The sequence below is a fragment of the Chiloscyllium plagiosum genome, chromosome 3, assembly GCF_004010195.1.
Source record: "Chiloscyllium plagiosum isolate BGI_BamShark_2017 chromosome 3, ASM401019v2, whole genome shotgun sequence".
In the NCBI taxonomy this organism is placed as follows: Eukaryota; Metazoa; Chordata; class Chondrichthyes; order Orectolobiformes; family Hemiscylliidae; genus Chiloscyllium; species Chiloscyllium plagiosum.
Genome location: NC_057712.1, coordinates 58,474,765 through 58,500,541, shown reverse-complemented (window position 1 = coordinate 58,500,541; position 25,777 = coordinate 58,474,765). Strand labels below are relative to the sequence as shown.

The window sequence follows — 25,777 nt, the reverse complement described above, 5'->3', positions numbered from 1 at the left end:
TGACCTTATAGAGGTTTACAAAATTATGAGGGGCATGGATAGGATAAATAGACAAAGTCTTTTCCCTGGGGTGGGCGCGTCCAGAACTAGAGGGCATAGGTTTAGGGTGAGAGGGGAAAGATATGAAAGAGACCTAAGGGGCAACTTTTTCATGAAGTGGGTGGTACGTGTATGGAATAAGTTGCCAGAGGATGTGGTGGAGGCTGGTACAATTGCAACATTTAAGAGGCATTTGGATGGGTATATGAATCGAAGGGTTTGGAGGGATATGGGCCGGTGCTGGCAGGTGGGACTAGATTGGGTTGGGATATCTGGTCGGCATGGACAGGTTGGACCGAAGGGTCTGTTTCCATACTGTACATCTCTATATCTCTATAAGCGAGCAGATATTCACTGTTACACGATTCCATCCTGGCACTACCTAGTAGCAAAACCCAGCCTCAGGATCCTCTGTCTGCAAAATGCAAATTCATAGTTCAGTTAAAATAGGAATGCAATCAGTTCTGCAAGATTTGAAACTTAGCTTGAAACTGGGAATTGTAGTCTACATTTAGAAGGAACTTTATTTCAAACAGGGGAAGAATCTTGAGGAGGCTTGGATTTCCATGTCAGCATCACGTGGTCAGTTAGCTCATGTGCTTTCTGGTGAAGAGCTTTGTGAAAGGTACAATGCCATAGTCAGTGATTTTAGTGGTTAAGTGTTAAATGCACTATTATTTTGTTAAAAAAATATTTAAAGGTTTACTTAGACTGTGCTATTATTTGTGTAAGGCTAACTACAATTTTTGTTTTCTTTTCTTTTTTACTGATATTTTTGGTGGTTCGCCCTGGCTCTGTTTTTTCCATAGGCCCCATTATTTATATTGCATGATTTTCTACACCAGGGTGTCACAAGGAAATGTAGCTACCATGTTATAGGAGAATGCAGATTCAGTATAAATGTCTTTGAGCCAACTATATGAAGATTGGTCTGCAGGTACAACAGGTAATTAGAAGGCAAATGAAATTTTGTCCTTCATTGCTTAAGAGATTGAGTTTAAAAGCAGGGAGATTATGTTGCAGCTGTGTAGGGTGCTGCTGAGGCCACACGTGGAGTACTGTGGCCAATTTTGGTCTCCTTACTTGAGAAAGGAAGTACTGGCACGAGAGGGCGTGCAGAGGAGGTTCACTAGGTTGATTCCAGAGTTGAGGGGGTTGGCTAATAAGGAGAAACTGAATAGACTGAGATTATATTCATCGGAATTTAGAAAGCTGAGGGGGGGATCCAACAGAAACATATAAAATTATGAAGGGAATAGATAAGATAGACGTAGAGAGGATGTTTCCACTGGCACGTGAAACTACGACAAGAGGGCAGAGTCTCAAAATTAGGGGAAGCAGATTTAGGACTTAATTGAGAAGACACTTCTTCACCCAGAGGACTGTGAATCTCTGGAATTCCCTGTGCAGTGAAGTAGTTGACATTACTTCAGTAAATATTTTTAAAGCTAAGGTAGATTTTCTTTTTGAACAATGAAGGAATTAAGGGTTATGGTGAGAGAGTGGGTAAGTGGAGCTGAGGCCACAAAAAGATCAGCCATGATCTTATTGAATTGTGGAGCAGGCTTGAAGGGCCAGACGGCCTACTCCTGCTCCGAGTTCGTATGTTGTTTATCAAATTCAACTCCACATACTGATCCCTGGTAGAATAGGGGCAGTTTTGGCCTTTTAACAGTAAATCTCTGAAGCTGTATACTGAATACCTGGCTGTTGAATGAAGTACTTCTTACTGTGATACCATTATATCTAATTACGATTGAAAATTATTAATTTTAAAAAATCTTGGAATTTGCTTTGAATCTGCAAGGAAAATGAACTGAGAGTTTATCATTTTGGAAATGCAAGTTCAGAGTTCACTTTCCATCAAATATTTATTCAATTAAATATCTAGCATAGTGCTCAATCTTTTCAAAAAGGAATCACTGAGCTGAATTGCTTGCTTTTGTTCTATAAAACTTTTATGTAAGGTACTCTGATACAATGTTAATAGATGTACAAGATAATCAAAAGAACAGGATGCATCATTTCTATAGGAATGCCGACAAAAGCTGTCCAATAATCTATTGATTATGTATTGTAGTTCTGGGAATAGCAAAATGGAGAGGCAAGCTATTTGATTTTAGTTAGGAGTCTACTTCTGAATTATCGAATAGGATGAAGATCATTAGGACTTCTGACAGCCGTTGGGTCAGCCAGCTCATTTCAGCCTGACTAAGCAAAAGGAAAAATGCTCTTCTCAAATATGGAACTGCACAGGATAAGCATGCTGACCAGAGAAAGGTTAAATAAATCTGTTATTGGAGATAGTATGATTTGTCTTTGAAGTTTTGTATTTAATTGAAACAAGCTGAGAATTAATTATATTTATTGTTCTATGCATCCATTTACTTTCTACAATAAAACCACTATTGCTTTTCATTCCACTTTTGGACTGGCTGGGTTGGGGAAGTGGATTCTGATGCATGAGAAAAAGTTGGACATGCTAGGCCTGAATGACAGGAAATGTATGAAGTCCAGGGGGGACTTGACAGGGTGGCCTCTGAATAGATATTACCCCTTGTGGAAGAGACTGGAACTTGGGGTCACAGTTTGATAATGAGTTTCCCATTTGATATGTAGATGAAGAGGATCTTTTCCTCTTAAAGTATTGTAGATCTTTACTCGAGGGAGCATGGGAAGTGGGGTCATTGATTACTTTCAAGCAAAGTTACAGAAATTCTTGATTAACAAGGCAGTCAGATGAGACCACAATCAGATCAGCCTTAATCGTATTAAATGGCAGAGCAGGCTGCAAAGCCTAAGTGACCATCTCCTGCTCATCATTCATATGTAATTCTTTTGCATTCATTCTGGATATCTGCAGCTCACAGCAGAATGTCTTTTCCCTGCCAGATTCTGTCTTTTCCCCATTTTCAGCCTTACTGCCTGTGCGCTAAGTTGTTTGCAGACGTCTGGCTCATTTGGTTCTGGCTTTTCTCACCCAGAAAGATTAAACATTTGCAAATCAGTGTATGTAAGGTATGTATCCATTTCTGAAACAAGCTAATAAATTGTTAATTACTTACAAACTACAAGGAAACAAATCAAAGGTAGCATCTTATCTACCTGCCAATTAGAACTCCTTAGTTTTCACTTTCACAAAAAGCTTCTAAGATTAAACAATGCAAGATTAAAATGACTTTACTTTAAATAATTTTTGGAAAAAAGGTAGTGAATTGCTGTGATGAAGTTTAAAAATCACTGATTTTGATGACAGGAAGTAAAGATGATGACTGAAGAATTTTGAACAAAAAGCATATTAACACAATGTACTGTTTTTCCTTTGGTATATATTTTCCAATGGCATTCAGTGACACCAGTAGGTGTAATAGTACTGATCCTACTAACATATTATGATGAATGTTTCCATAATTTTCAGTAAGACATCATTTGAGAGTTGTGTCTTATTTACAGTCATCCAAAGAATACGCCATTTATAGAGTGAAACATTATCCAACAACCTCCTACAGTTTCACATGCATGACTGAAACTCTGCATGAGGGCTCTCAGATAACATCAATTTCTACACTATTAAACTAAAAATAGGATTATCATTGTCTGTATAACAGCAAATTTTATGGCTATGTTTTTGTTCCATATTATGTTCTATTCCTGTCATAACACATGTGGCTCTGAGTATTTGTTTGCCTAGTAGAGGATTGTAATTTTGAATCTTGCCATATTTTGGCTGTGTAATTTTTGTCAAGCATTGTGGAAGATTTCTATGAAGCTGAGCATGTTTTCTCATGCTATTATCACAAGCTTGCCTCATTAACTATCAAGCCAGCGCCATGGCATCTCTCTCATCTGATACTAGCTCAAATCTGTCATTACCATTGCTGCAACTACTCGCCACTACTGAGATATCCCAGAATACCCTGGGACTTCTGGTGTGTGCCGTCTTTGAAAGGTCATTGTGCAGCTGGACAAACATTGTCAGTCCAGAGTTGCTCTGCATGGTTTGTGATATTTTCTAGAGAAGGATTTGGCAGAAAAGGGGTAATTTATGCCCCAGTTCTGATGGTGACATACAGCAACGTATCCGTATTCTTGATTGATGAGTCCTGACAATCATGCCAAGCTGCCTGGCTTTATGTTCATGCTAAAAGCCAAGACACAGTAAGGCAGAGATGCTGTCTGCCTCCAAGTAGGCAGAAAATGAGTGAGTACTAGGAAAGCACATGAGCACTCTGAGAATCGGCCAGATCCAATCTGTAAGTTGGGTGCCAGTCCAAGTACAGAAAGTGTCCTTACAGCAGTATTTGAAAGAATGATACTGGTGTGCTTCAAAGTGCAGAAGCATACTATAATTGGATTGGAGGGATGCACTGAGCATACAAGAGACTGTCACATTGGATGCCAGTGTCTGTTGATGTGAAGTATATGCAGCCATTGTCAATGTTGGTGGTATCGGTTGTCCAAGATGGAAGCCCAGAGAAGCAAGCAACATGCTGGAGTCACCAGGCACCCACTCTGACTCTTGGAGTTCTTAGTGTCTAATTCCTCTCCGGTCCATGATAGAATGGGAACCATTTAATGCAAATCAATGGTACTAGATTTGGTGTTAATGGTGATAATGAGCAATAATTCCCATTAATATTAATATCTCATCTCAATACCTATACCTCTCTTGAAAAATACAGCGTGTTGCTCCTGACTTTGGGAAGGACCTCATTATACTTCCCATGTGATTCTCCCAGATTTCTCCTCATTGTCCTCATCACTGAAGGCCCTGTAAGATTTCACTCTGTGTGTTAAAGCATTCCTGACCAGCTTCCATGTAACTTCAAATGAGAAAATTTGGTTGTTACGTGGGCAATGAAATAACAGGTGAATGCAGAGGTAAATTTCTGACATCATTATGTTTTGGCTGGATAATTCTGTCACTCACTTCTGTCCCAATCCAGTTCTGCTTGTGTTTCTGCTTTGAAATTACAGTGGCAGACTTTCAGTGCCAAGACAGTTTTTTGTTTGCAGAGTCAGGCATGCATAAGAGTTGGCATACATTAAAATCATTGCAATATTCTATGGGAAACAGTGGTACTTGATTGTCAAATTCCCTTGAGAGTGGAAATTTTAACTTTAATGCATTAATGCTTGAACTGTTCCATGTAATGCTGATTTGACAGTCAAAAGGAGGGAACAGTGATGTGAGAATGGGACTTGGGAAACTAGAAAGAAGTAAAACGACAAACTCTGAATGTTAGAATTCTGAAACACACAAAAACAGAAATTTTTGGCAAAACTCAGCAGGTCTGCCATTATCTGTGGAGAGAAAACAGCTAACATTTCAAGTCAAATGTTATGGATATTGTCCAGCTTTTATTGAATTTGGACATGGACTGTTTCAGTATCTGAGGAGTTACGAAAGAGAATGAAAACTGTGTAATTGTCAACAAACATTCCCACTTCTGGCCTTAAAATGGAGGGAAGGTCATTGATAAAGCAACTGTAGATGGCTGGGCCTAAGACACTCTGAGGAACTCCTGCAGAGATGTTTTGGAGCTGAGGTAACTGACTTCCAAAAGCCACAACCATCTTCCTTTATGCCAGATATGACTCCAACCAGTAAGGAAGTTTCATTGATTCTCTTTGACTCAAGTTTTGCTGGAACTTCTTGAAACTGTACTTAGTCCAATGCTGCCTTGATCTCAAAGATAGTCACTTTCTCATCTTGGGGATTCAGCTCTTTTGTCAATGTTTGAACCAAATCTGTAATGAGGTCAGGAGCTGACTACCTCTGACAGAACCCAAAATGAGTCAGTAAGCATGTTATTGCTAAGCAAACCCTATCTGATAGTATTGTTGGATAACCTCTTCCTCCACTTTGCATGTGATCAAGAGTAAACTGCTGGGGTAGTAATTGACTAAGTTAGATTTGTACTGCATTGTCTTGTGAAAGCGATGTTTCTGGGCAGATTCCACATTGCCAGATAATGCCAATGCTGCAGCTGTGCTGGAACAGCTTAACTAAGGGCACGGCAAGTTCTGGAACATGTAGAATCATAGAATTCCTACAATATGGAAAGAGACCAATCAGGCCATCAGGTCTGCACTGACTTCCGAAGAGCATGCCACCCAGATCCTTCCACTCTATTCCCATAACCCCGCATTTACTATGACTAACCCACCTGGCTTGCATATCTCCAGACACTAAGGGCAATTTAGAATGGCCAATCCAGCTAACCTGCATATATTTGGACTGAGAGGAAACTGGAGTATCCGGCTGAAACAGACACAAGGTGCACATACAAATTCCACACAGTCACCCAAGGCTGGAATCGAACCTAGGTCCCAGGCACTCTCGGCAACAGTGCTAACCACTGTGCCACCCATATGTCTTTGAATGTTGGAATATTATCAGAGCCCATAGTCTTCGTAGTATCTAGTGCCTCCAACTGTTTCTTAATATCATGTAGAGTGATTTGAGTTAGCTGGAAATTGCATCTCTGATGCTGAGGATCTCTGTAGGGGACCAAGATGGGTCCTCCACTTGGCACTTCTGGCTGAACATTGCTGCAAGTGCTTCATCCTTAGCTTTTGCACTAATGTGTTGGATTCCCCCATATTTGTTTATGGCAGTTATATATGGAGTCTTCTCCAGTGAGTTGTTTGATTGTCTACCATCATTTATAACTGAATGTGGCAGAACTGCAGAGCTTATATTTGATGTGTTGATTGTGGAATCGCTTAGCTCTGTCTATCAATTGCTGCTTATGCCATTTGGCATACATGTAGTCCCGCATTATAGCTTCACCAAGTTGAATTCTATTCCATTTAGTACAGTGGTAACACCAGGCAGCATAATGAAGGGTGTCTGCAATGTGAAGACAGGATTTTGCCTCCAGAGGACTATGGCGGATGGTAACTCTTGCCAGTACTGTCATGGACAGATTCATCTGCAGCAGGCAGATTGGTGAGGAAGAGGTCAGGTAATTTTTTCATTTCTTAGTTGGTTCCCATATCACCTGCCACTGCCCCACACTATGACCTTTAGGACTGAACAGCATAGGTGTAATAGCACTGTCGAGTCATTCTTAGTGGTGGGCATTGAAGTACCCGAACCACAGTACATTCTGCCTCCTTGCTTTATTCAGTGCTTCCTCCAAATACTATACAACGTAGAGGAGCACTGATTCATTTGCCAAGTAGTGGCTGTACATGATTATCAGCAGACTTCCCTGTCCTTGTTTGACCTGATGCCATGAAACTTTGAGGTTCAATGCTGAGAATTCCTAGGGGATCTCTCCCAGCTGGATACCACTGTGTTGCCACCTCTGTTGGGTTCTATTTGTGGGACAAGACATACCTAGGATGATGATGGTGTTGCTTGGTACATTTATTTTGTGACTGTAACTATGCCAAGGTATTGCTTGACTCATCATTGAGAAATTGCTCTCAATTTTGGGATGCAAAAGCGCAAATTCCTAGAGGCTGCAGATGAGCAACTGTGCTATGGGGCTTCAGCTGCCTCAAGTATCTGCTTACCTTCATGGACTGGTTGATGGCTGGATTTGGAAACATAGAAACTAAGAGTTGGTGTGGGCATTGGCCCTTTGAGCCTGCTGTACCATTCTGTATGATTGTGACTGATCCTCTATCTCAATGCCATATCCCTGCTTTCTCTCAAACCCCTTGACACCTTTAATATCAAAAACAATTATCAGACTCTTAGTTGGGGCCCTGGCCTCTATAGTGTTTTCTGGAGAAAGTTAACCACCCACTGTGAAGAAATATTTCTTTATATCCATGTTAAATGGTCAACCCTGTATACCTAGACCCCTGGTTCGAGGCTCTCCAGCAGGGAAGCATTCGCCATGCATCTTGGGTGGCATGGTGGCTCAGTTTATTAGCACTGCTGCTTGACAGTGCCAGGGAGCCAGGTTCGATTCCAGCCTCAGATGACTGTCTGTGTGGAGTTGGACATTCTCCCCGAGTGCGTGTGGGTTTTCTCTGGGTGCCCTGGTTTCCTCCCGCAGTCCAAAGATGTGCAGGTCAGGTGAATTGGCAATGTTAAAATTGCCATAGTGTTAGGTTCATTAGTCAGAGCAAAATGGGTCTGGGTGGGTTACTCTTTGGAGTGTCAGTGTGGACTTGTTGGGCTGAAGGGCCTGTTTCCATACTGTAGGGAATGTAATCTAATATTGTCTGTCTAGCTCTGTTAGAATTTTACATATTTCAATCAGATTCCCTCTTATTCTTTTAAAACTACTAATATAGGCCTAGTCAAACCCACCACTCCTAATATAGTCATCCTACCATCCCAGTATCAGCTGAGTGAACTTTCAGTACATTGCCTTCCAAGGCAAATTTATCTTCTATCAGGTAGTGAAACCAAAAGTAAATCAGTACGTGAACCTGGAGATTCCTAGTCTACATTGTTCAGTTGCACATTGGACACTGCCTTTACAAACGAGCTATTAGGGAAACCTTTTGTATTGTTTCAGCTTTTCGATGTTACGAATAAAGTTGTTGCAAAAAGCAGTAAAACTATTTTGATGTAAGTCACTTCCCAATGATGATTGTTTTATCTGGACTTCTGTGTGAAGGAGAGGGTTTTTTGTTTTTAAAAAAAGCACATTTTAGTTCTGTATTATTTTTGTTTTGTTTAGTTACAATGATCCATGATTATCTTAATTTAAATTGCAATAGTTCAACATACAGCTACAAAATCAGTTGTCCTCATAAATTTTAGATTCTATTTACTCATTAAGACTGACAATTGTGCTTTACTGTGTCTTGGTCATAGTAGGGGTCACAATTGTTGCCCTGCTTGTGTCTGTTCAGATTAAGGTGGATAAACAAACTTGCTGTACATACCTCAGCTGTACGATTGTAGTATGTAGTAGGTCCTGCATTATTACCTTCCTCATAACTCTGCTGGGCTCCTCTGTGCTTAACAGGTGAGCCAGATAGCTTTCTTCACATATCCTGCAACTAACCTGCTCTTCTGAAAGGTAATTTTTACACTGAAAAGGTGGCTGCATTGATGTGAACTGTTGAATTTAACGCATAGAAAATTGAACATCAGGCATGGAGATGGCTGCAAGCTGACAGTGAGCAGGTTGTGAGATGCCCATGGTTTTGCAGGATGGCAAGGAGATGTTCAACAATCATTTGATGGAAGGAGTGGGGGGTGGTGATCAGGAAGGTCAGTTTCGGGATCTGAAGGCAGTAGTGTCACAGAGGTCCAGTAACCTTTCACATGTTGATTAAGGGAAGTCAATATAAATTCACTTACCCCTACCACCTCTTACAATGTTTGATGCACCACAACCCCAGCTCTCAACCAGCAACACTCGCTGACAATTGGGACTCATGCCTGATGTCCACATAGTCCAATTTGCCCTGCCATACCTACTAATGCTATTTTGCACCCACTTCTTGTTGTTTCCAGCTATTTGGCCATGGCAGGCATCTGGCGCAAACCCATCTGCAGTTCAGTTTACTGTATGTTGTGAATAATCATAATTTATATGTTGTAAACAATATTTAAAATTATTGTCCAATTATCAGAAATAAATTACCTTTACCTTACTATTAGTTTAAAACCATAGTGATTATTTGAGATTCAGGTTCAAATTGTTGCTTTGATAACCACTAAAATAGGGTGTAAAATATGTATTGGCTGAGCTCCTAGGAGGAAAAGAAGTTTTAGTTTGTGGAAATCATTTTCTCTTTTATTAATTTATCTAATCAAGGAAATCTGGGCCTTCATTTATTGCCCATCCCTAATTGCTCTTGAAAAGGTAGTTGTGAGCTGCTTTCTTGAACTGCTGCAGTCTTTGAGGCATAACTCATGCTGCTGTTGGCAGTCATTGCTGAGATATTCTGCTTAAAGAATAAATTATAATGTAGATAAATTGTGATGTAATGTATCATGAAGATATAACTAGAACGTAACTTTCATACAGACACTAAAAAGATTGTTTTACAGAATATGAACTATCGATGCACCCTGGTTATTTTATCTTCTTTCTGTTTTACTAATTATCACACTTTGCCAACAGATATAAAGTGTAAAACAGCAAGCTTTGTTATTTTTCTCTAGGCCAGCTGTCGCAAAATGGAAATCAGTTTAACTATTCCCAGAATGTCTTGACATTTCACAAGAGGGCCAAACTGAAGTATGGCCAGAGACAACAGAAGGATTTTCCAAAAAGAACCAAAGTACCTTTTACTAGCTCTGCAGTTCCAAAGAAAGGATCAGTTGTAGCATCTCTATCACTGAATCATCAAGAGGGTGATGATGAAAAAGCCCGTTTTGAAGCTGCACAGACTCTGCTGGATATCTTTAAAGTTAATTCAAGCTATGAAGGCGTTCAAATGACCACTGTTTGTGAGGCACTGCATCAAATAAATGAGAAACTAAATACAGAGATTGCTGGGTTGAAAGATGAGCATCGGTATCTGAAGGCAGAATATAATCAAATCAGTGGGGAGCTGAAAAGATTTAAAGATGGTGAATCCAAATGTTGCACTCAGTTTCCAATGTCTTCAACAATTCCACAGCTGCAGACCAAAGTAAGTTCTGAACTTGAAAAGTAATTTTGTTTATGTATAATGCAAGACAAAACTGCCTCTGTTTGTCAACTCTGGCTTTGGCTGATGTTGTATATAACGTTTACGAACTTTGGGTGCATTACTGTCAATAAGAATCCAAACAACAAAATGCCTATCACCTAGACAGCAAGAACTGAAACAAGGGTGAAAACATTAGATATTTAATGTGCAGACATAGGCTAATAATAAGCAGATAGGGAGAAATCACAGGGCAAGTATTAATGTAGCACTATTTAGTAAGAAGCAGTAGTGAAACTATAAAAACAAAGCATAGGATGGAGGTGATAAGCCTTGGATTTCTAATCAAAATAAGACTGATAAAGCATAACACTCCCAAAATAAATCACAGAAAAAAACTGGCTTGAATGAAAAACAATAAAATGACATTCATTTCATACATTTGCTGACATAGCTTATTGAGAAATGATGGTTTTACTGTAAAGCTTAACAGAGGGCAAGTTTATGAATAAATTATAGTTCCTGTTCTACTTTAATCATTTAACAATTTGAGCTGAATGGCTCAATAAAGTTCAGTTTAAGCACTGCATTAGGATCCTTCTGGGAGAAAGTGAGGGCTGCAGATGCTGGAGATCAGAGCTGAAAATGTGTTGCTGGAAAAGCACAACAGGTCAGGCAGCATCCAAGGAACAGGATGAAGAAGGGCTTATGCCTGAAACGTCGATTCTCCTGTTCCTTGGATGCTGCCTGACCTGCTGTGCTTTTCCAGCAACACATTTGCAGCATTAGGATCCTTCTACCTTCCATGATTGGAGCACAATCATCACTAAAATGCTAGCCACAGTGAATGATTCCAGTTCTTGAAGCAGCAGACTTCACAATAACAATACTTTTGTGGATATAGTGTCACAAATGTTTATCCAGTGGTGTAAGCATTGAACGTATTGTTAAACCTAAACTATTGTAATGGATGAAGAATCTCTGCACTTTTGTTTAAGCAATTATCACAATTCATTTACACCTGCAGCAATATTTTTTTTTACTTCTAATTGGAAGGAATGTTGTTTCCAGGATGATTGGCTGTTAACAGTCAACAGAAAATCGCTGACTTGCTGTATCGCTATTTCCAGTTTCCTTGTTAAAAATATAGTTCTATACTGTTTGTTACAAAACAATTCCTACTTTTGTTCATTAGATTGACATTTAATAGAGCTGAGAACACGGTGATGGTCTTTTAATGAATTGGAGCATACCAACACCAATGTATGGCTGGTTGTGAGGCTGACCAGGCCCTGAATTTTATTTAAGTGAATCACTTGTTGCCTAATGTTATTGAATTGGTGAGAAATACCAGCACTATTCATGCACATAGCATCACCTCCAAGATACATTGTAAGTTTTGATCATTTTATTTTCATCATCGTTATTCCTGGACAAATCATTCTAGTGCCAAGATGATAAGCATTAATGCTGACTGTCTAGGTTATAAATCATTGCTTGGATTACCTCACATGTCTTTGTTTATTTTCAGTCTTTCTGTTGGAAGGTACTGCAGGTTTTGTTAAGGAATTTAACCTGCTGCTGCTCATAATCACTGGCAGTGAGTGGTGGAAATTGTTTCGTAAATCCTGTCAGGTGTTCATGCAGACTTTTGAGGCGGGGGTTGACCTTGTGTGCCTGGTAAAGGATTCTAGCATTAGGAAGGTGGGGCAGCAGGAAGAATTACATTTTATATCAAATCTGTCTCCCTCTCCTTCACCCTGACTGGAGCCCTTGACCTTTGCAACAGTCCTGCCCACACAGACCTAATGTGGAGGATCTATTGTTAGTCCTGTGGGTAGGTTCTAGTGCATAACTGTGCAATTTTCCAAAGGCACAAAGTTTCTTTGTTAGGGATTCATGCCAAGACCTACATCTTGAGCTCCAGGAAACTGACAGATGCCCTGACTCTGGCATAACTCCAAGTGCCAGTAAATTCTGTTACTGCAAAGCTGTGAACCTCTGGTTGGCTTGCAGGTTTCAGGGTGACATTTCTGACATACCAGGGGCTTTCATTCAGTCGGAGACCTAACACTGTCCAGGACCTTAAAAGAACATTGACCAGTTGATGAAGTGGGCTGATGAGTGGCTAATGAGGTTCAATGCATAGAAATAAAATTGAAAGCCAATATAAAATAGGAGATTACAATTCAAAGGGTGTGTAGAAGATGGACATTGGTGTATCTGTGCACAGGTCATTGAAGCTGGCAGGACAGGGAGAGAGAAGTGAAAAGGTATAATATGTCTTCCGCTATATTAAAAGGACATAGAGGACAAAAAAACAGGAGATAATATTGATCCTGCATACTCCATTTGTTCAGCCTTAGCTGGAGAATTGTGGACAATTCTGGGCATAACATTATAAGAAAGATGTGAATGCATTGGAGAGAGTGCAAAAGTGATTTACAAGTATCGTTCCAAGAATGAGAAATTTCAGTTATGTAGTCCCAAAAGCTGGGACTTTTGTCCTTGAAGGGAAAGTGATTTAATGAAGGTTTTCAAAAACAATGGATAGAATAGATTAGGAGAAGCTGTTCCAGGTCAAGCAGGAACACAAAAAAGAGGGCATTGGTTTAAAGAGATTTGCAAAAGAAGCAAGGTTGACCAGAGAGAAAGCTTTTTCACATTGTGAGTAGTTAAGTCAGTCATTCCCAATCTTTTCATTGATCTGGCACACTTTAGTGAAGCAAACAATTCCACATCACACCCACCTTTTTAGGCTGAATTCATTGCTCATAAACATAGCATTTACTTGTATTTACTATGGTTATGCTCTAACTAATGAGGTTTGCAACATAGAGCATACAAGCTAAAGAAGGATCAAATACATGAATGGTTACATCTGTTTGCATTGATTTGCAGTACATTTGTATGAAATTTCATGGCACACTTAGGCAGTTCTTAAAGTACATCAGTGTGTCATATCATTGAGTTATAAATCAGAGTTGAGATACAGAATGCACTGCCAGGACATGTGTGGAGGTAAGTTCAGTTGAGACATTCAAGAAGGCATTTAATGATTAATTGGCTAGAAATGGTACACAAGCATGTGGGAGAAGGCAGGAGCTGGCCAATAGGTAATAATACTCAACCAAAAACAGAAGCTATTGCAGAAACTCAGTAAGTTTGACAGCATTTGTTGAGGAGAAAGCAGAGTTTATGTTTTGTGTCCAGTGCCTCTTCATCAGAACTGGTTCTAATGAAGAGTCATTGGATCTGAAATGTTAACTTCTGCTTTCTCCCTGCTGAGTTTCTCCAACAATTCTTGTTTTTGTTTCAAATCTCCAGCATCCACAGATCTTTGTTTTATTTTAAGGATAACGATGATCGTTTGAAGTCCTAGGACAGGCATAATAGACTGAATGGCCTTGTGCACTGTAATAATTATTCTCTGATATAAGTGCCAGATTAACTTGGAATTGTGGTGGAACTCCCACCAGTTCTCTAATAGTGTGTAGGATCCATATTACTGCCAGTAAGTTCTGTCCAGGGTTGGAGAAGCTGGGATTTTCCCTTTGGAGAAAAGGAGATGAAGGAAATATTTGACAGTGTAAAAGATTATAATAACTTTAGATAAGGTGGACAAAAAAAATGTTCCTGTTAGCTGATGGTACAAGGAGACTCAGATTAAATATTACATGCAAAGAATGTAGGGTAGAATATGAGGGAGAGTATGAATATACAGTGAGTGATAGTGACCTAGAAATTATGTGTGACAGTGAATGATTTCAAAAGGAAAATGGATTAACACTTGTGGGAAATAGCCTTGCAGGGATTAGATTGCACTACAGAAAGCTAGCATTCACCTGACAAACTGAATGGCTGCCCTCTGGTTTGTGCTATGTTGGATGGTTTGTGATGTGTTGGATGGTTTTTGCTGTGTTGGATGGTTGATATTAGCCTTCATTCATTCCAAATCCCTGTGGCAGGATCTTAATTGGTCTTTGTTCACCTTGTAAAATTTTCCAAAGACACATTTTACTTTAGGAAATCAAGACAAAACCTTGATCTAGAACTCCAGGAAATTAATAGTGATGGCCTGAGCCTAATTTAACTCTTCTGTTGTGCTCCTGCTTGACATTAGCTGTGAGTAATTATGGGAATAATGTAAGGTTTTGTGGAGTTCATATGAAGCTAAATGCCTGTAGATGAAAATGACTTCATAGCAGTTCTGCCTTTATGATCTTTTAATCTGGATTCTCTGAGCTTGCCTATTTGAATGCCAGTGGAAACCAGCATTATTAAGCAGAGAGGCCTTCCGAGCAGTCTGACTGAATTTAAACCTAGGTTTCAGAAAGAAAAATAGATCCACATTGGGCACCACTTTATTGATCCATCTACTGTCATTAAAATTCAATGTTATTCATTACCACATTGTGTAAGATATAATTTTCAGCATCATTGAATTGATATGAATACATCATTTTTATTCAAAATTTAAGAACAGTAGACATTTTTCTTGACAAAATAAACTTGCATGAAGTTAACCCATGCAAGAATATTGTATGAATGAGGCAAATATCCAATCGTGACCTTTGTTCATTTTTGATCCTTTACTTAGGCTTCAGCTGAATGTAGCCCAGATCAGCCTAGCATTTACCCAGATGGACATACTGACTGGAGTATTAAAACAAGAGTCCTGATTACCTCACCTACTCCATTCTCCTGGGCAAAATCAAGTATCAAATTGTTATCAGGATCCATTCACAGAACAACAATAAAAGCTGATGATTTTTATATTAAACAGGTAAGGCCTTTTTGAGGAAAAAAGATCATGTTGCCACCAATTGCAAGATTTTATGCTATCCTGCCTGTTTTGTTTCTGACTAACCTTGTTACTAAGTCACTCTGTTGAGAAATTAGTAAAGGGAACTGTACCCTGTCTTACCTTTTTGAATTGTTTTCATATAACCACTAACGAAACTGTATGTGTTTAAAAAATCATTATTAGTATGATAACCTTCTAGTCAACAAAAAAAACCTGCCATTTCTGACTTTCCTTTTTGTTTGTGTTATCCATAGGCAAGAGTTTATCACTTTTCTAGAGTTACCCTTCACTGATATGGTTTACAGTGTTATTTGTCATTATTCTGAAAATACAGTTATGTGCAGCAACTTGAATAGGAATTGGAAGAAATGCCCTGTTTCATTTAACTCCTAATAAATTAAAAGGGTGGGGGAGGAGGTGATGGTGAAAGTATTTTTTGAAAACACTAAGAATCAACCATTTTCGTTTGTATGCCAGTTTTCAGTTTAATGTCTACAAAGCTTTTGCTAAAAAGCAATGTTTTAATTTTGTTAAAACATTGAAGTAATCTCAAAACTAGTTGTGCTGGGTAAGCCATCACCTTACCCATAAATTCTTATCTCCATAATAAATTAAGTAAGTAGGTTAAAATATTCTGCTGAACTAAAGATGAAGCAAGAACACTGAGAGGTTTTTGGCAAAGTGTCAGCTTTTTCAAGATTTTGTGGAGGATTTAATTCTGCGAGGTCCAGTGAGACCTCTCTCTGTATCCCACCAAACTTAGCTCCTTAACTACTGGCCCCACCACTACACATCTGTACATAATTCTAGTCACATCTTACCATGCATCAACTCCCTAAAGAAATTGCAACTCTCCAGTTATCTGCCAAAAAACGAGTATCCCTGGTGCCTGTGCCATGTTTTGAAAGGCTGCTGTGCATGCACATGAGCACTACAATTGCCCTGCTCTGTGACGGACATTTTGTCAGAAGATGTCAGAGAAGAGGAAGATGGCATTTTGATTCTGTGACACAGTCCTGGTGGTAAGGATGTTCCAGACAAGGGCATTCCTCTTCCTAGATGACTGACATTTGAGCTTAGTCTGAGGTCGCCACTGGTTGGTACTGCCTGCACAGTCCATAGGAACAGCTATTGGGGTTTCAAGAAGGTCAGCAACTTCTTGGGTAAATGTAAGTGTCACATTCTTCTCTTTGCTACCTCACACTCATTCTAGCTCTACTGCTGTACCTACTTCCTAACACAGTTCAAACACTATCACATTCACTGTTGCCTGCAAATTCCTCCTTCACTTGCTGCCCCAAACACTAATAGCTGTGTCACTTAATTTAACCTTACTTAGTCTTTCTCTCCATCTCTCATTTCAGCAGAAGACAGTCCACAATAAATTAGTGCCCAGACCAGAAGGGATGCCCAACATCAAGTACTCCCCCCCCCCCCCCCCCCCGGTGAGGAGAGAATCCTGACTTTCACAAGTGAAGACTGAGACCACTTCAATGGATTGCAGAGACATCCATGTAACGCCAACTGAAGAATTACCAATCTTCATTCCACTGCAACTCTCATATTAATCCCACTGTCAGTGTCATTCATTGCACATAATTATAACTACTGGCTGCTACACATTCTCTCCCTTGTGTCTTGCAGGCACCAGTGGGATGTCCACAGCCTCAAGAGAGACATTGCATGATCCACCAGAACCATCACCTTGACTTTTGAGAACAAGAATGTCTCAGTGGTAGCATTAATAAGTCTGCCTCCTGTACCCCCACCAGCTCAGATACTAATTCCTCAGTGGGAATGTTATGCTTAGCAGGTTTGGGAGCACAATCTGGTGAGCATGCCACTATAATAGCTCTGTAGCTGGCCAAGGAAGAAGCACCCCAGGCTACTAGCACTCTGAAGATGCCAGAGATCAAGCACCTGCTCAGCCGTAGACAGGAGACACTCTTGTGGTGTCAGCAGTTAGGGACTTCACAGGCATTTGGAGGAATTGGAGCAGCAGGCCAGTTTGTGGGAGGTAATGGCCCTCAATACCTAGAGGCTGCAGGAAAACAGCGACACTAAGGGAACCTAGCTTCGTCAAGCATGTGATTGTCTGACTGCCTCCATGGACAGGCTGGCAGTTTCCATGAAAAGCCAACTCCAGCATCCACCTGCTGGAGATGCATATGCACTCCCATCCTCCCAGCCATTGGTCCTCTGGACTGAAGCAATAGAGACAGGAGGATAGGAAATCTGGTGCAAATTCCATCTGCCTGTTCCTCACAAGGAGACAGGACTGTGCCAGGAGGCACCCAACTGGAGATGGCTTCACATAATGGACTCTCAAAAGTCTCTTCTCTGGACAATCCATAGTTTGTGCACCCTCCACCTCAGCAAACGAAAGAACAAATTGGAATAATTTAACTCCAATAGAAAACTTAACAGAATAATAGAGTATTTAACCACTAAACAGTAACTTTCAACATAGTAACATTCTCATAAACACACACTTGATTAAGGTAAATTCAGCAAAACAGGTTGCTTTATATGCAATTTGAATAGCAGGAAGAGAAGCCCCCAGCTTTTAGCTGTATCCGAGAGAGGAAAAGCAGCTTCCACATCCAGCAACTGTGACTAAAAAACTAAAACAAAACATCCTGGTTCTGTGGGAGCTCGTCCCACCCATTCAGGCTGCTTGGATTGTTCCTACTTTTGAAAAAACTTGAGGACTCGCAAGTTGTTTATGGAATTTCAATAATTACCTTGATGCCTCTGTCTTAAAACTTTTCTTCACTTTTAAAAAAAGAACAAAATACACTTCTTAAAGTCATAGCATCTTCACACAAATACACTCCTCATTCACTTTTCCTTGTGAAACTTTTAATTTATCGCAATAAATTACTTCCACTGATTTCAAACCTTTAACAACAATATGTCTTCTAATTTACTTTAATTAATTCCCTGAACATAGTTTAACTTTGGAAAGGCAGAATCTGTAATTGCCTGCTTTACTAAGCTCAAGTACACACTGTGTGAGCATATCCAATATCTGTACATTTTACTGAAATCCCAGTCATCACACTGGTATGTTTGTACGTATGTCCATGATTACTGCCTTTTTGAATTATTCATAATTTCATCAGGATGGATTTTAGTATGATTTATTTTAAAAATATTTCCCAGAAGGGAAAGGTTAACTATTAATTTTTAGGTTCAGGAAAGGGAAGATTTAAAAGAAAAGGAAGACTGAGAGATGGGAAAGACATATGATTCTGTAAAAGGTGGCCAGACTGTCCACCTCCAACCTTTGGAAGTTCAAGACAAGGAGGGTCCATACATCTGTGGCAAGATGTCCTTCAGCATGTCTGCATTGACCAGATATGTGCACCGGGTTGCATGACTAAATCTCCAGGATCAACAGGCTCAAATGCCAAACAGGTTCCCTCAGTCCTAGGTGAAGAACTTTGGATAATACTAAGACATAATGGGAGAGAAGAAGGAAGCAGACTTTTGAAAATGCTTTGGTGTCAGAAATGACAACACACTGTATATAAGGTTTTTAATTTGTGTAAGTTTCATTCGTTTCTGTGTTGGTCCAGAGACACACCTCTACTTGTTTGGCTCAAATAGAAACAAAGAAAAGTTAAAATCACCTTTCTGGAGTCTTCTGACTCAGCTCCCCTTGCTACCAGGTTCGTCAGATGAGCATCAACAACTTCTCCACAAACAAGCCAGATGTTAAAATTACATGGACAATCATAAGGCTATTAGAAGCTATTGTAGAAGTGTGACAATTTAGTAAATATTTATACTGGATTTTTAAAAGTTCTGTGAGGTTAATTAGAAATGGAGAATGTTTCCTCATTTTCAAAGCTAGTGACCATATTGTTTCTTTGTAATAACAATTTTCAAATTGGGTCTCCCTGTATTTATCCTGATAGTGAACTCAGTGATATCTCTGAACTGTCCTGTAGAAACAGCACACTATATTCATAAACCTATTTCTAAGTTGAGCATGATCGGCTCACTCCAATACTGAAATGGGACTTCTGCATAACCTCAATTAAAGGCACAATTACCTCTTTGCATTGCACTTTGTGCTAAAGTGTGATCAGTGCTAGTATGTGTAAATTCTTCATCTCCAAGGAATCATGCCCTACAAATTGATCACCACTCACTTTTTAATGAGTTCTCCACAAATTTATTTTAACTTTGGTCTCCCTTCAAGTGCAAATTGCGATCTGTAGTTCTACTGTTTTGGACAATGTGAAAACCTGTAGCCCTGCCATTTTCTTATCTCGTTGTTCCTATTTAGAATCCTGAAAACAGCAATTAGATTATTAAATTAGAATATTCCTGCAGAATATTATGCTAACTCTTTGTAACAGTGCCCATCATCCAAATCCTCAATACCCTCAATCATTTTGGTTAGTTTCATCTGCATTCTTTCAAGAGCTGCAATATCCTTTCATTAAAGCCATGACGGGAACAGTATATCATATTCTAAATGTCATCATGTCAATCATTTATAAAGCAACAGGATTATCTCAATATTTGACAGGATCTACAAAATTTTTAATATTCTAACATTTAGTTTGCTTTAATGACAATCAACGAATAATGTTGTGATGGTATATTGTTCATTAGGATCTCCAGATCGCTTTCATTTTAGTTGCACATTAAGTTATGGTCACCCATAGTATTTTTGTCCTTGTAGGAAGCTTTGAATCTCCCTACACTGGAGTTTAGTGAAAATAATTTTCTGTGAAATAAAAGTAACTCTTGCCTGACACTATTGAGTTGAGAATGCTATGAGTTGGAAACTGGATGAAAGTTAAGTAATTTTTACTCAAAAATGAAATTGCTATATATAACTGAATTTTGGGAAAATCTAGAAATTATGAACCTTTAGTTTCTGTAGATAAAATAAGTGTTAACAACAGTTAGATTCATACAAAAAAGGGGAAACTCTGGCTTTGTATTTGTACACAAAAACATTTAAACTTCCATTTATTTGAGTTTTATATATTGTTATTCTTAATTAGTTCTAGTTAAAAATGTATCATGATGGCTGACAATGTTCTAACATTTTTGGTCTGTTTTACTGTGAACTAATAATAAAAATCATAAAGAAAAATCTTTTGTTTTTAATTTGCTCAGAGCAAGTAAGTATTTTGTTTTGACTTTTTTTTTACCTATTCAGGAGCCCGATGATAGCCCTACTTTAAAATGTGCCTTCCAGCAGAGTCTGAGATACTGGATGCATCCCAGGCTACCCTGGCTGCAACTTTTTCCAAGAATTGATGTTGATAGTATATCAGTTGATGATGGTTTACAGTGGTCCCCAGATTACAAGATACAGAATATTTTAATGAAAGACTGGTAAGTCAGTAGTAGCCAGCTGAGAAGTAACATGTTGGTAGAAGACTGAAGCACAGATTTTCATTTTTGAAACAATGCTTCCATCTGCTTGCATTGTCATCTTTACTTTTGGGAGATTCTGTTTTTCTGTGAATGAAATGCACGAGGTATAAAATCAAACCTTTTTAAAGCGAAGGTTAGGATAGTTACCAATTTAACATGAACGAGTTTCTACTTTACATGCACTACTGTGGTTCTGGCTCTTTGTTGCATCTAAACTGCTTGAGTCTCTTTTAGGTCTGTGCAGTTCTGAATTAAACTTATATTCAACATGTTTTTTTTGTCCTTTTAAAATACCTCGTCCAAATGTTAGCCTACACAAACTTCCCAGCTTGCTATAAAGCTATATGCCCTTCTACAAATCTATCTACTTGACTAATTAACTTTTGTAGTAATGTGCACCCCAAATGCAGTGATGGATCATTTTTCCTGGATTAATGACGCACAAAGGGCCCCCAATGTAGTAAATTGAAATATGGGGAAAAGACCCTCTGATCCATGCAGTTGGTCTGAGGCAACAGCTTGGGCATTGCATTCCTACGCCACCCAAAAGTCAAGTGTCTGTTTTGTGATCTGAAATAAAAATCGCATTGTCAGTGATAATCAGAATTAGTGCTCTAAGCATAGTAAATTAGTGGTATTTACAAATTAATCTTCTACGTGCAATTAAAATAACAAGTTCATTTGAGATGCAAAAGCAAAGAAATGTAAAATAATAATCTTTTTAAAGATTGTTTTTATTTTTCACATGCTGAAATTAATAATAAATTCTATTCTAGGTTGTCATCCTGTAGCTCACTCTTTGACCTCCTACAGTCTGGTCATTGTCCTTTCTTTTACATCTGTACATACCAATTCACAGTACTTTTCAAGGCTGCTCAGGAATCCAGAGGAGAATCAATTTCTGCCTTGTTGTACCCAGCAAATGTGGAAGTTTTAGAAGCAATGAGATTGTCAGGTAAATCATTTCTATTGCATTATCCATTTTGAACTGAGTGCAATAGCTCTGAAATAATAATCTTGAGGTTGAATAGTATTAATAGATAAATTCTGAATGTAAAGTATTGAAAAAATATTTGTTATTATGAATCTTTGTAATGCATGCTTGCCACCATGACTTTGCATGATAATTTTGATCTGGTTAGGGTTTGTTCACATTTAAAAATAAATCTGAATGCTTTATTTTAACAAGTACAACCACTCCAAGATTACACTTCTTGAAACTTTTTAGCAAGCAACTTAAATAGAATAATTACTCAAAACCGTACATACTCGAGTAATAGTCAAATTTCTTTGACTACTTTTAAAGGTTAAATTTATGGGGTCGACTATTACATGGCTACTACTTTTAAGTGGCTGAAATTCATGTCTGTCAAAATTCATATTGTATCATTAGCAGAAGCCCAATTGATCTCTAAACGAATAAAGAAAAAAAAGTGAATTACAGTAATTCTGAAAACCCAGAGTGGAATGCAATGCTTGGCAGACTGAAAGACCCAGAGCGGAGAAGAACGACTGGCACACTGACTCCTAAATGTTGATCTGTTATCTGTGAAGAGCTAGGGTCGACTTTTATACAAGATAAATGGAAAATTCCAGATTTTTTGGCCAGAAATAGGGGGTCGACTTTTACGAGATCAACTATTACTCGGGTATATAAGGTATATTTTGCACATTGGTTTACTTTCCTACTTCATCCAAAAAATGTTTCTTGTAAAACACATCAATCTTGAAGTTATTTACTTCCTACAGTATTCATAAGTATGCCACAGTCTTCTGGAGAATTCTCCTCAGCATCTGCTGTTATTGGAGGTAAAACTTTTGTTTACAGTCTCTTGACTGTGGATGTCCAGCCCCTTATTATGGTGACTTTTCAATACTTCCATGCTTCTCTTGTCAATAAGACACTCTTAAACCTACAAGTTGTAAGCTGAACTTAAACCTTATGCATATTTTTCAGTCAGTGATGCCTTTAGGTGAAAGGTGAGGACTGCAGATGCTGGAGATTAGAGTCGAGAGTGTGATGTTGGAAAAGCACAGCAGGTCAGGCAACATCTGAGGAGCAGGAGATTCGATGTTTTGGGCAAAACCATCAGGAATGAGGTCTTTAGGGTCTTACTGTTTTTCCTGTGCATATCTGTTTAATGGTGATTCACTTTGGCTATCTTTTCTCAAGGATCTGCAAATCACAAGGTTTAAACTGCAACTAAAAACCTCTCCTTGCAAACAACCAGATAAATCGAAACCAAAGCACTTTCCTAAGTTTCACCCAACTCCATGACAATATAGCCTGCTGTGTGGGCTTTTTTACATTGACCAATAATTTATCATTTGCAATTTATTCCAATATCTAACGAAGTTAAATGGGATTTACTGAATGTTTTTAAAGTGGTTAGGTATCTCTGTGAATAAAATTTTGTTTTTACAAGCATTGTAGACATTACATCCCCAATTCTTTCACCAATAAGCCACCTGCTGTTTTATAGCTCTCTTCAAACCTTTTAGCCTATAGGGTTAAAGTATAACTTAAAAGTTATTCTAAAGCTCATAAGCCATGAACTAGATATTTTTGACAATTTAGCTGTGATTGAAACAATTACATAAAATTGACAGAAGATTTACAAAAGCTAAAATAATACCGAAACAATGCATCATTGAAACAAGCCTCCTTGTAAATGGAAGAAATATTAAACATTGATATTTTTGAAATTTTGTATCTTTAAGGAGATGAATGGATTAAATGATTCAATAGTGTTTTTTGATTCTTGTTTTGAAACAAGATCTTTTTGTCATTGAATGTATTCCATGTTTTGCAGAAGTTGTGTTCTCAACATATTTAGTTGAGAATTCTCAGGAAAATGTTCACGTGAACCTTTCTTCATCAGATGGATGTGGGTCAGTACATCTTACACCAGCTCATTTGTAAGTAGCTCAGTATATAACTAATAGTTTTTTATGAAATTCCTTTAACAATTACAATGTATTTGCATTATTGCTGCCCCAAATATAGCTACTCTATATTAGTAGATAGCAATGTGTTGAGGCCAAAAAAATGGTTTGTCAGTTTTTCCACTTTCTCCTGAACTGGAATATGAACAACGTTCTTTTCACTTGCCCATACATGTAAAAGAACCAAAATAGAGGGCTGAGCTTTACATGCCTTCGTGCCTTATGTAGATGAGAGGTGATCTGACTTAAAAATAAACAAGAAACACAGTTTCATGATCGGGGCTACTCATTTAAGACTGAGCTGAGAAATGTTTTCACTTGTGATATTTGAAATACCCTACCTTAGAGGGTTGTAAGTGCTCCATCATTGAATATATTTAAGGCTGAAAAATACAGATTTTTGACCTCTCAAGAAATCAAAGAATATGGGGAGCAGGTGAAAAAATGGAGTTGAAGCCCAAAATCACATTAAATGGCAGAGGAGGTTTGATGGGCTGTATTGTGTATTCCTGCTCTTTTATTCTATGCTTTTAAGTCTGGGCTACAAAATTTGAGTTAGAATAGTATTATGTGAACACGTATCAGGAATGTAGGCATGCAGCCACTTGTTTGAATCATGACCTTCACAATTTTCTGTCCATTATAGTGAATAAGGACTATGTGAGAAGGCTACACAGGATGGCGTTGCAACAGAGGGATAGCAAGCCATGCCAGTCATCCTCCCTATCATAGGTACCAACAAATAGATAACACTAGGGCAGAGGTTCTACTAAGGGAGTATGAACAGCTAGGAGCTAAATTGAAAAGCAGAATCAAAAATGTAATAATCTCTGAATTACTACCTAAGCCACAAGCTAATTGGCACATGGCCAATAAGATTAAGCAGGTAAATGCATGGCTGAAAGATTGGTGTGGGAGAAATGTGTTTGAATTCATGGGACATTGGCACCCATGAATGGGACATGGGACATTGACATTGGGGAAGAAGGGACCTGTTCCAATGGGATCGTCTTCATATGAACTGTGCTGAGACCAGAATCCTAGCAAATTGCATAACAAGGGCTGTAAACATTGCTCTAAACTAAATGGAGGGAGGAGGGTTCAGTTATAGGGGAAATTACAAAACCCTAAGTAAAGGAGGAGGTAAGACTGCAGAACTCAGGGAAGGTTATTAGAATCTCCAGCACAGATAAAAATTGGACAGAGTGTATGGAAAAGGTGAACAATCAAGCTTCAAGCACATTGGACAAATGAATGACAATGAGAAGAGGGACGGTTAATACAGGACTGAAGGTGTTATATCTGAAAGCATGTAGTATAAGGAATAAGGTAAATAAGCTTGTGGCGCAGATTGAAATTGGCGGGTATGACATGGTGGGCATCACGGAGAGGTGGCTGCAAGAGGATCAGGCTTGGGAGCTGAATATTGAAGGATACACATCCTATTGAAAAGATAGGCAGATGGGCAAAGGTGGTGGTGTTGCCTTATTAGTAAGAAATGATATTAAATAAATAGTAAGAAACAAAGTAGGATCAAATGGTGTAGAATCTGTGTGGGTAGAATTGAGGAACCACAAAGATAAAACAAAAAAATTAGTTGGAGGTACAGGCCTCCAAACAGTAATCAGGAGCTGGGGTGCAAAATACACTAGGAAACAGAAAAGATGTATAGGAATGGCAAAGTTACAGTGATAATGGGGGGAATTTCAATATGCAGGTGGATTGAAAAGATCAGGTTAGTGGTTTTGAAGGAAAAGGAATTTGTGGAATGTCTACGAGTTGGCCTTTTGGAGCAGCTTGTGGTGGACCCCACGAGGGAACAGGCAATACTGGATTTAGTGTTGTGCAATGAGGCAAACTTGATAAGGGAGCTTAGGATGAAGGAACCCTTAGGACGCAATGATCATAATATGATGGAATTTCCTCTACGATTTGAGAGGGAGAAGATAGAATCAGAGATAACTGTATTACAGCTGAATAAAGCTGAAAAATGTGTTGCTGGAAAAGCGCAGCAGGTCA

General features: G+C 38.7%; 1 protein-coding gene across 2 annotated transcripts in view; it reads left to right on the top strand.

The window, feature by feature from the left end:
• The window catches only part of LOC122543791 (protein downstream neighbor of Son-like), a 46,206-nt gene that overhangs the window by 14,542 nt on the left and 5,887 nt on the right, over positions 1-25,777 (top strand). For both annotated transcript variants that reach the window (XM_043682580.1, XM_043682572.1), the window contains exons 2-6: positions 10,130-10,602; positions 15,200-15,385; positions 20,592-20,770; positions 21,589-21,767; positions 23,626-23,731. In XM_043682580.1, the coding sequence (XP_043538515.1) occupies positions 10,130-10,602; positions 15,200-15,385; positions 20,592-20,770; positions 21,589-21,767; positions 23,626-23,731 (1,123 nt within the window). The remainder of the gene's footprint in view (positions 1-10,129; positions 10,603-15,199; positions 15,386-20,591; positions 20,771-21,588; positions 21,768-23,625; positions 23,732-25,777) is intronic.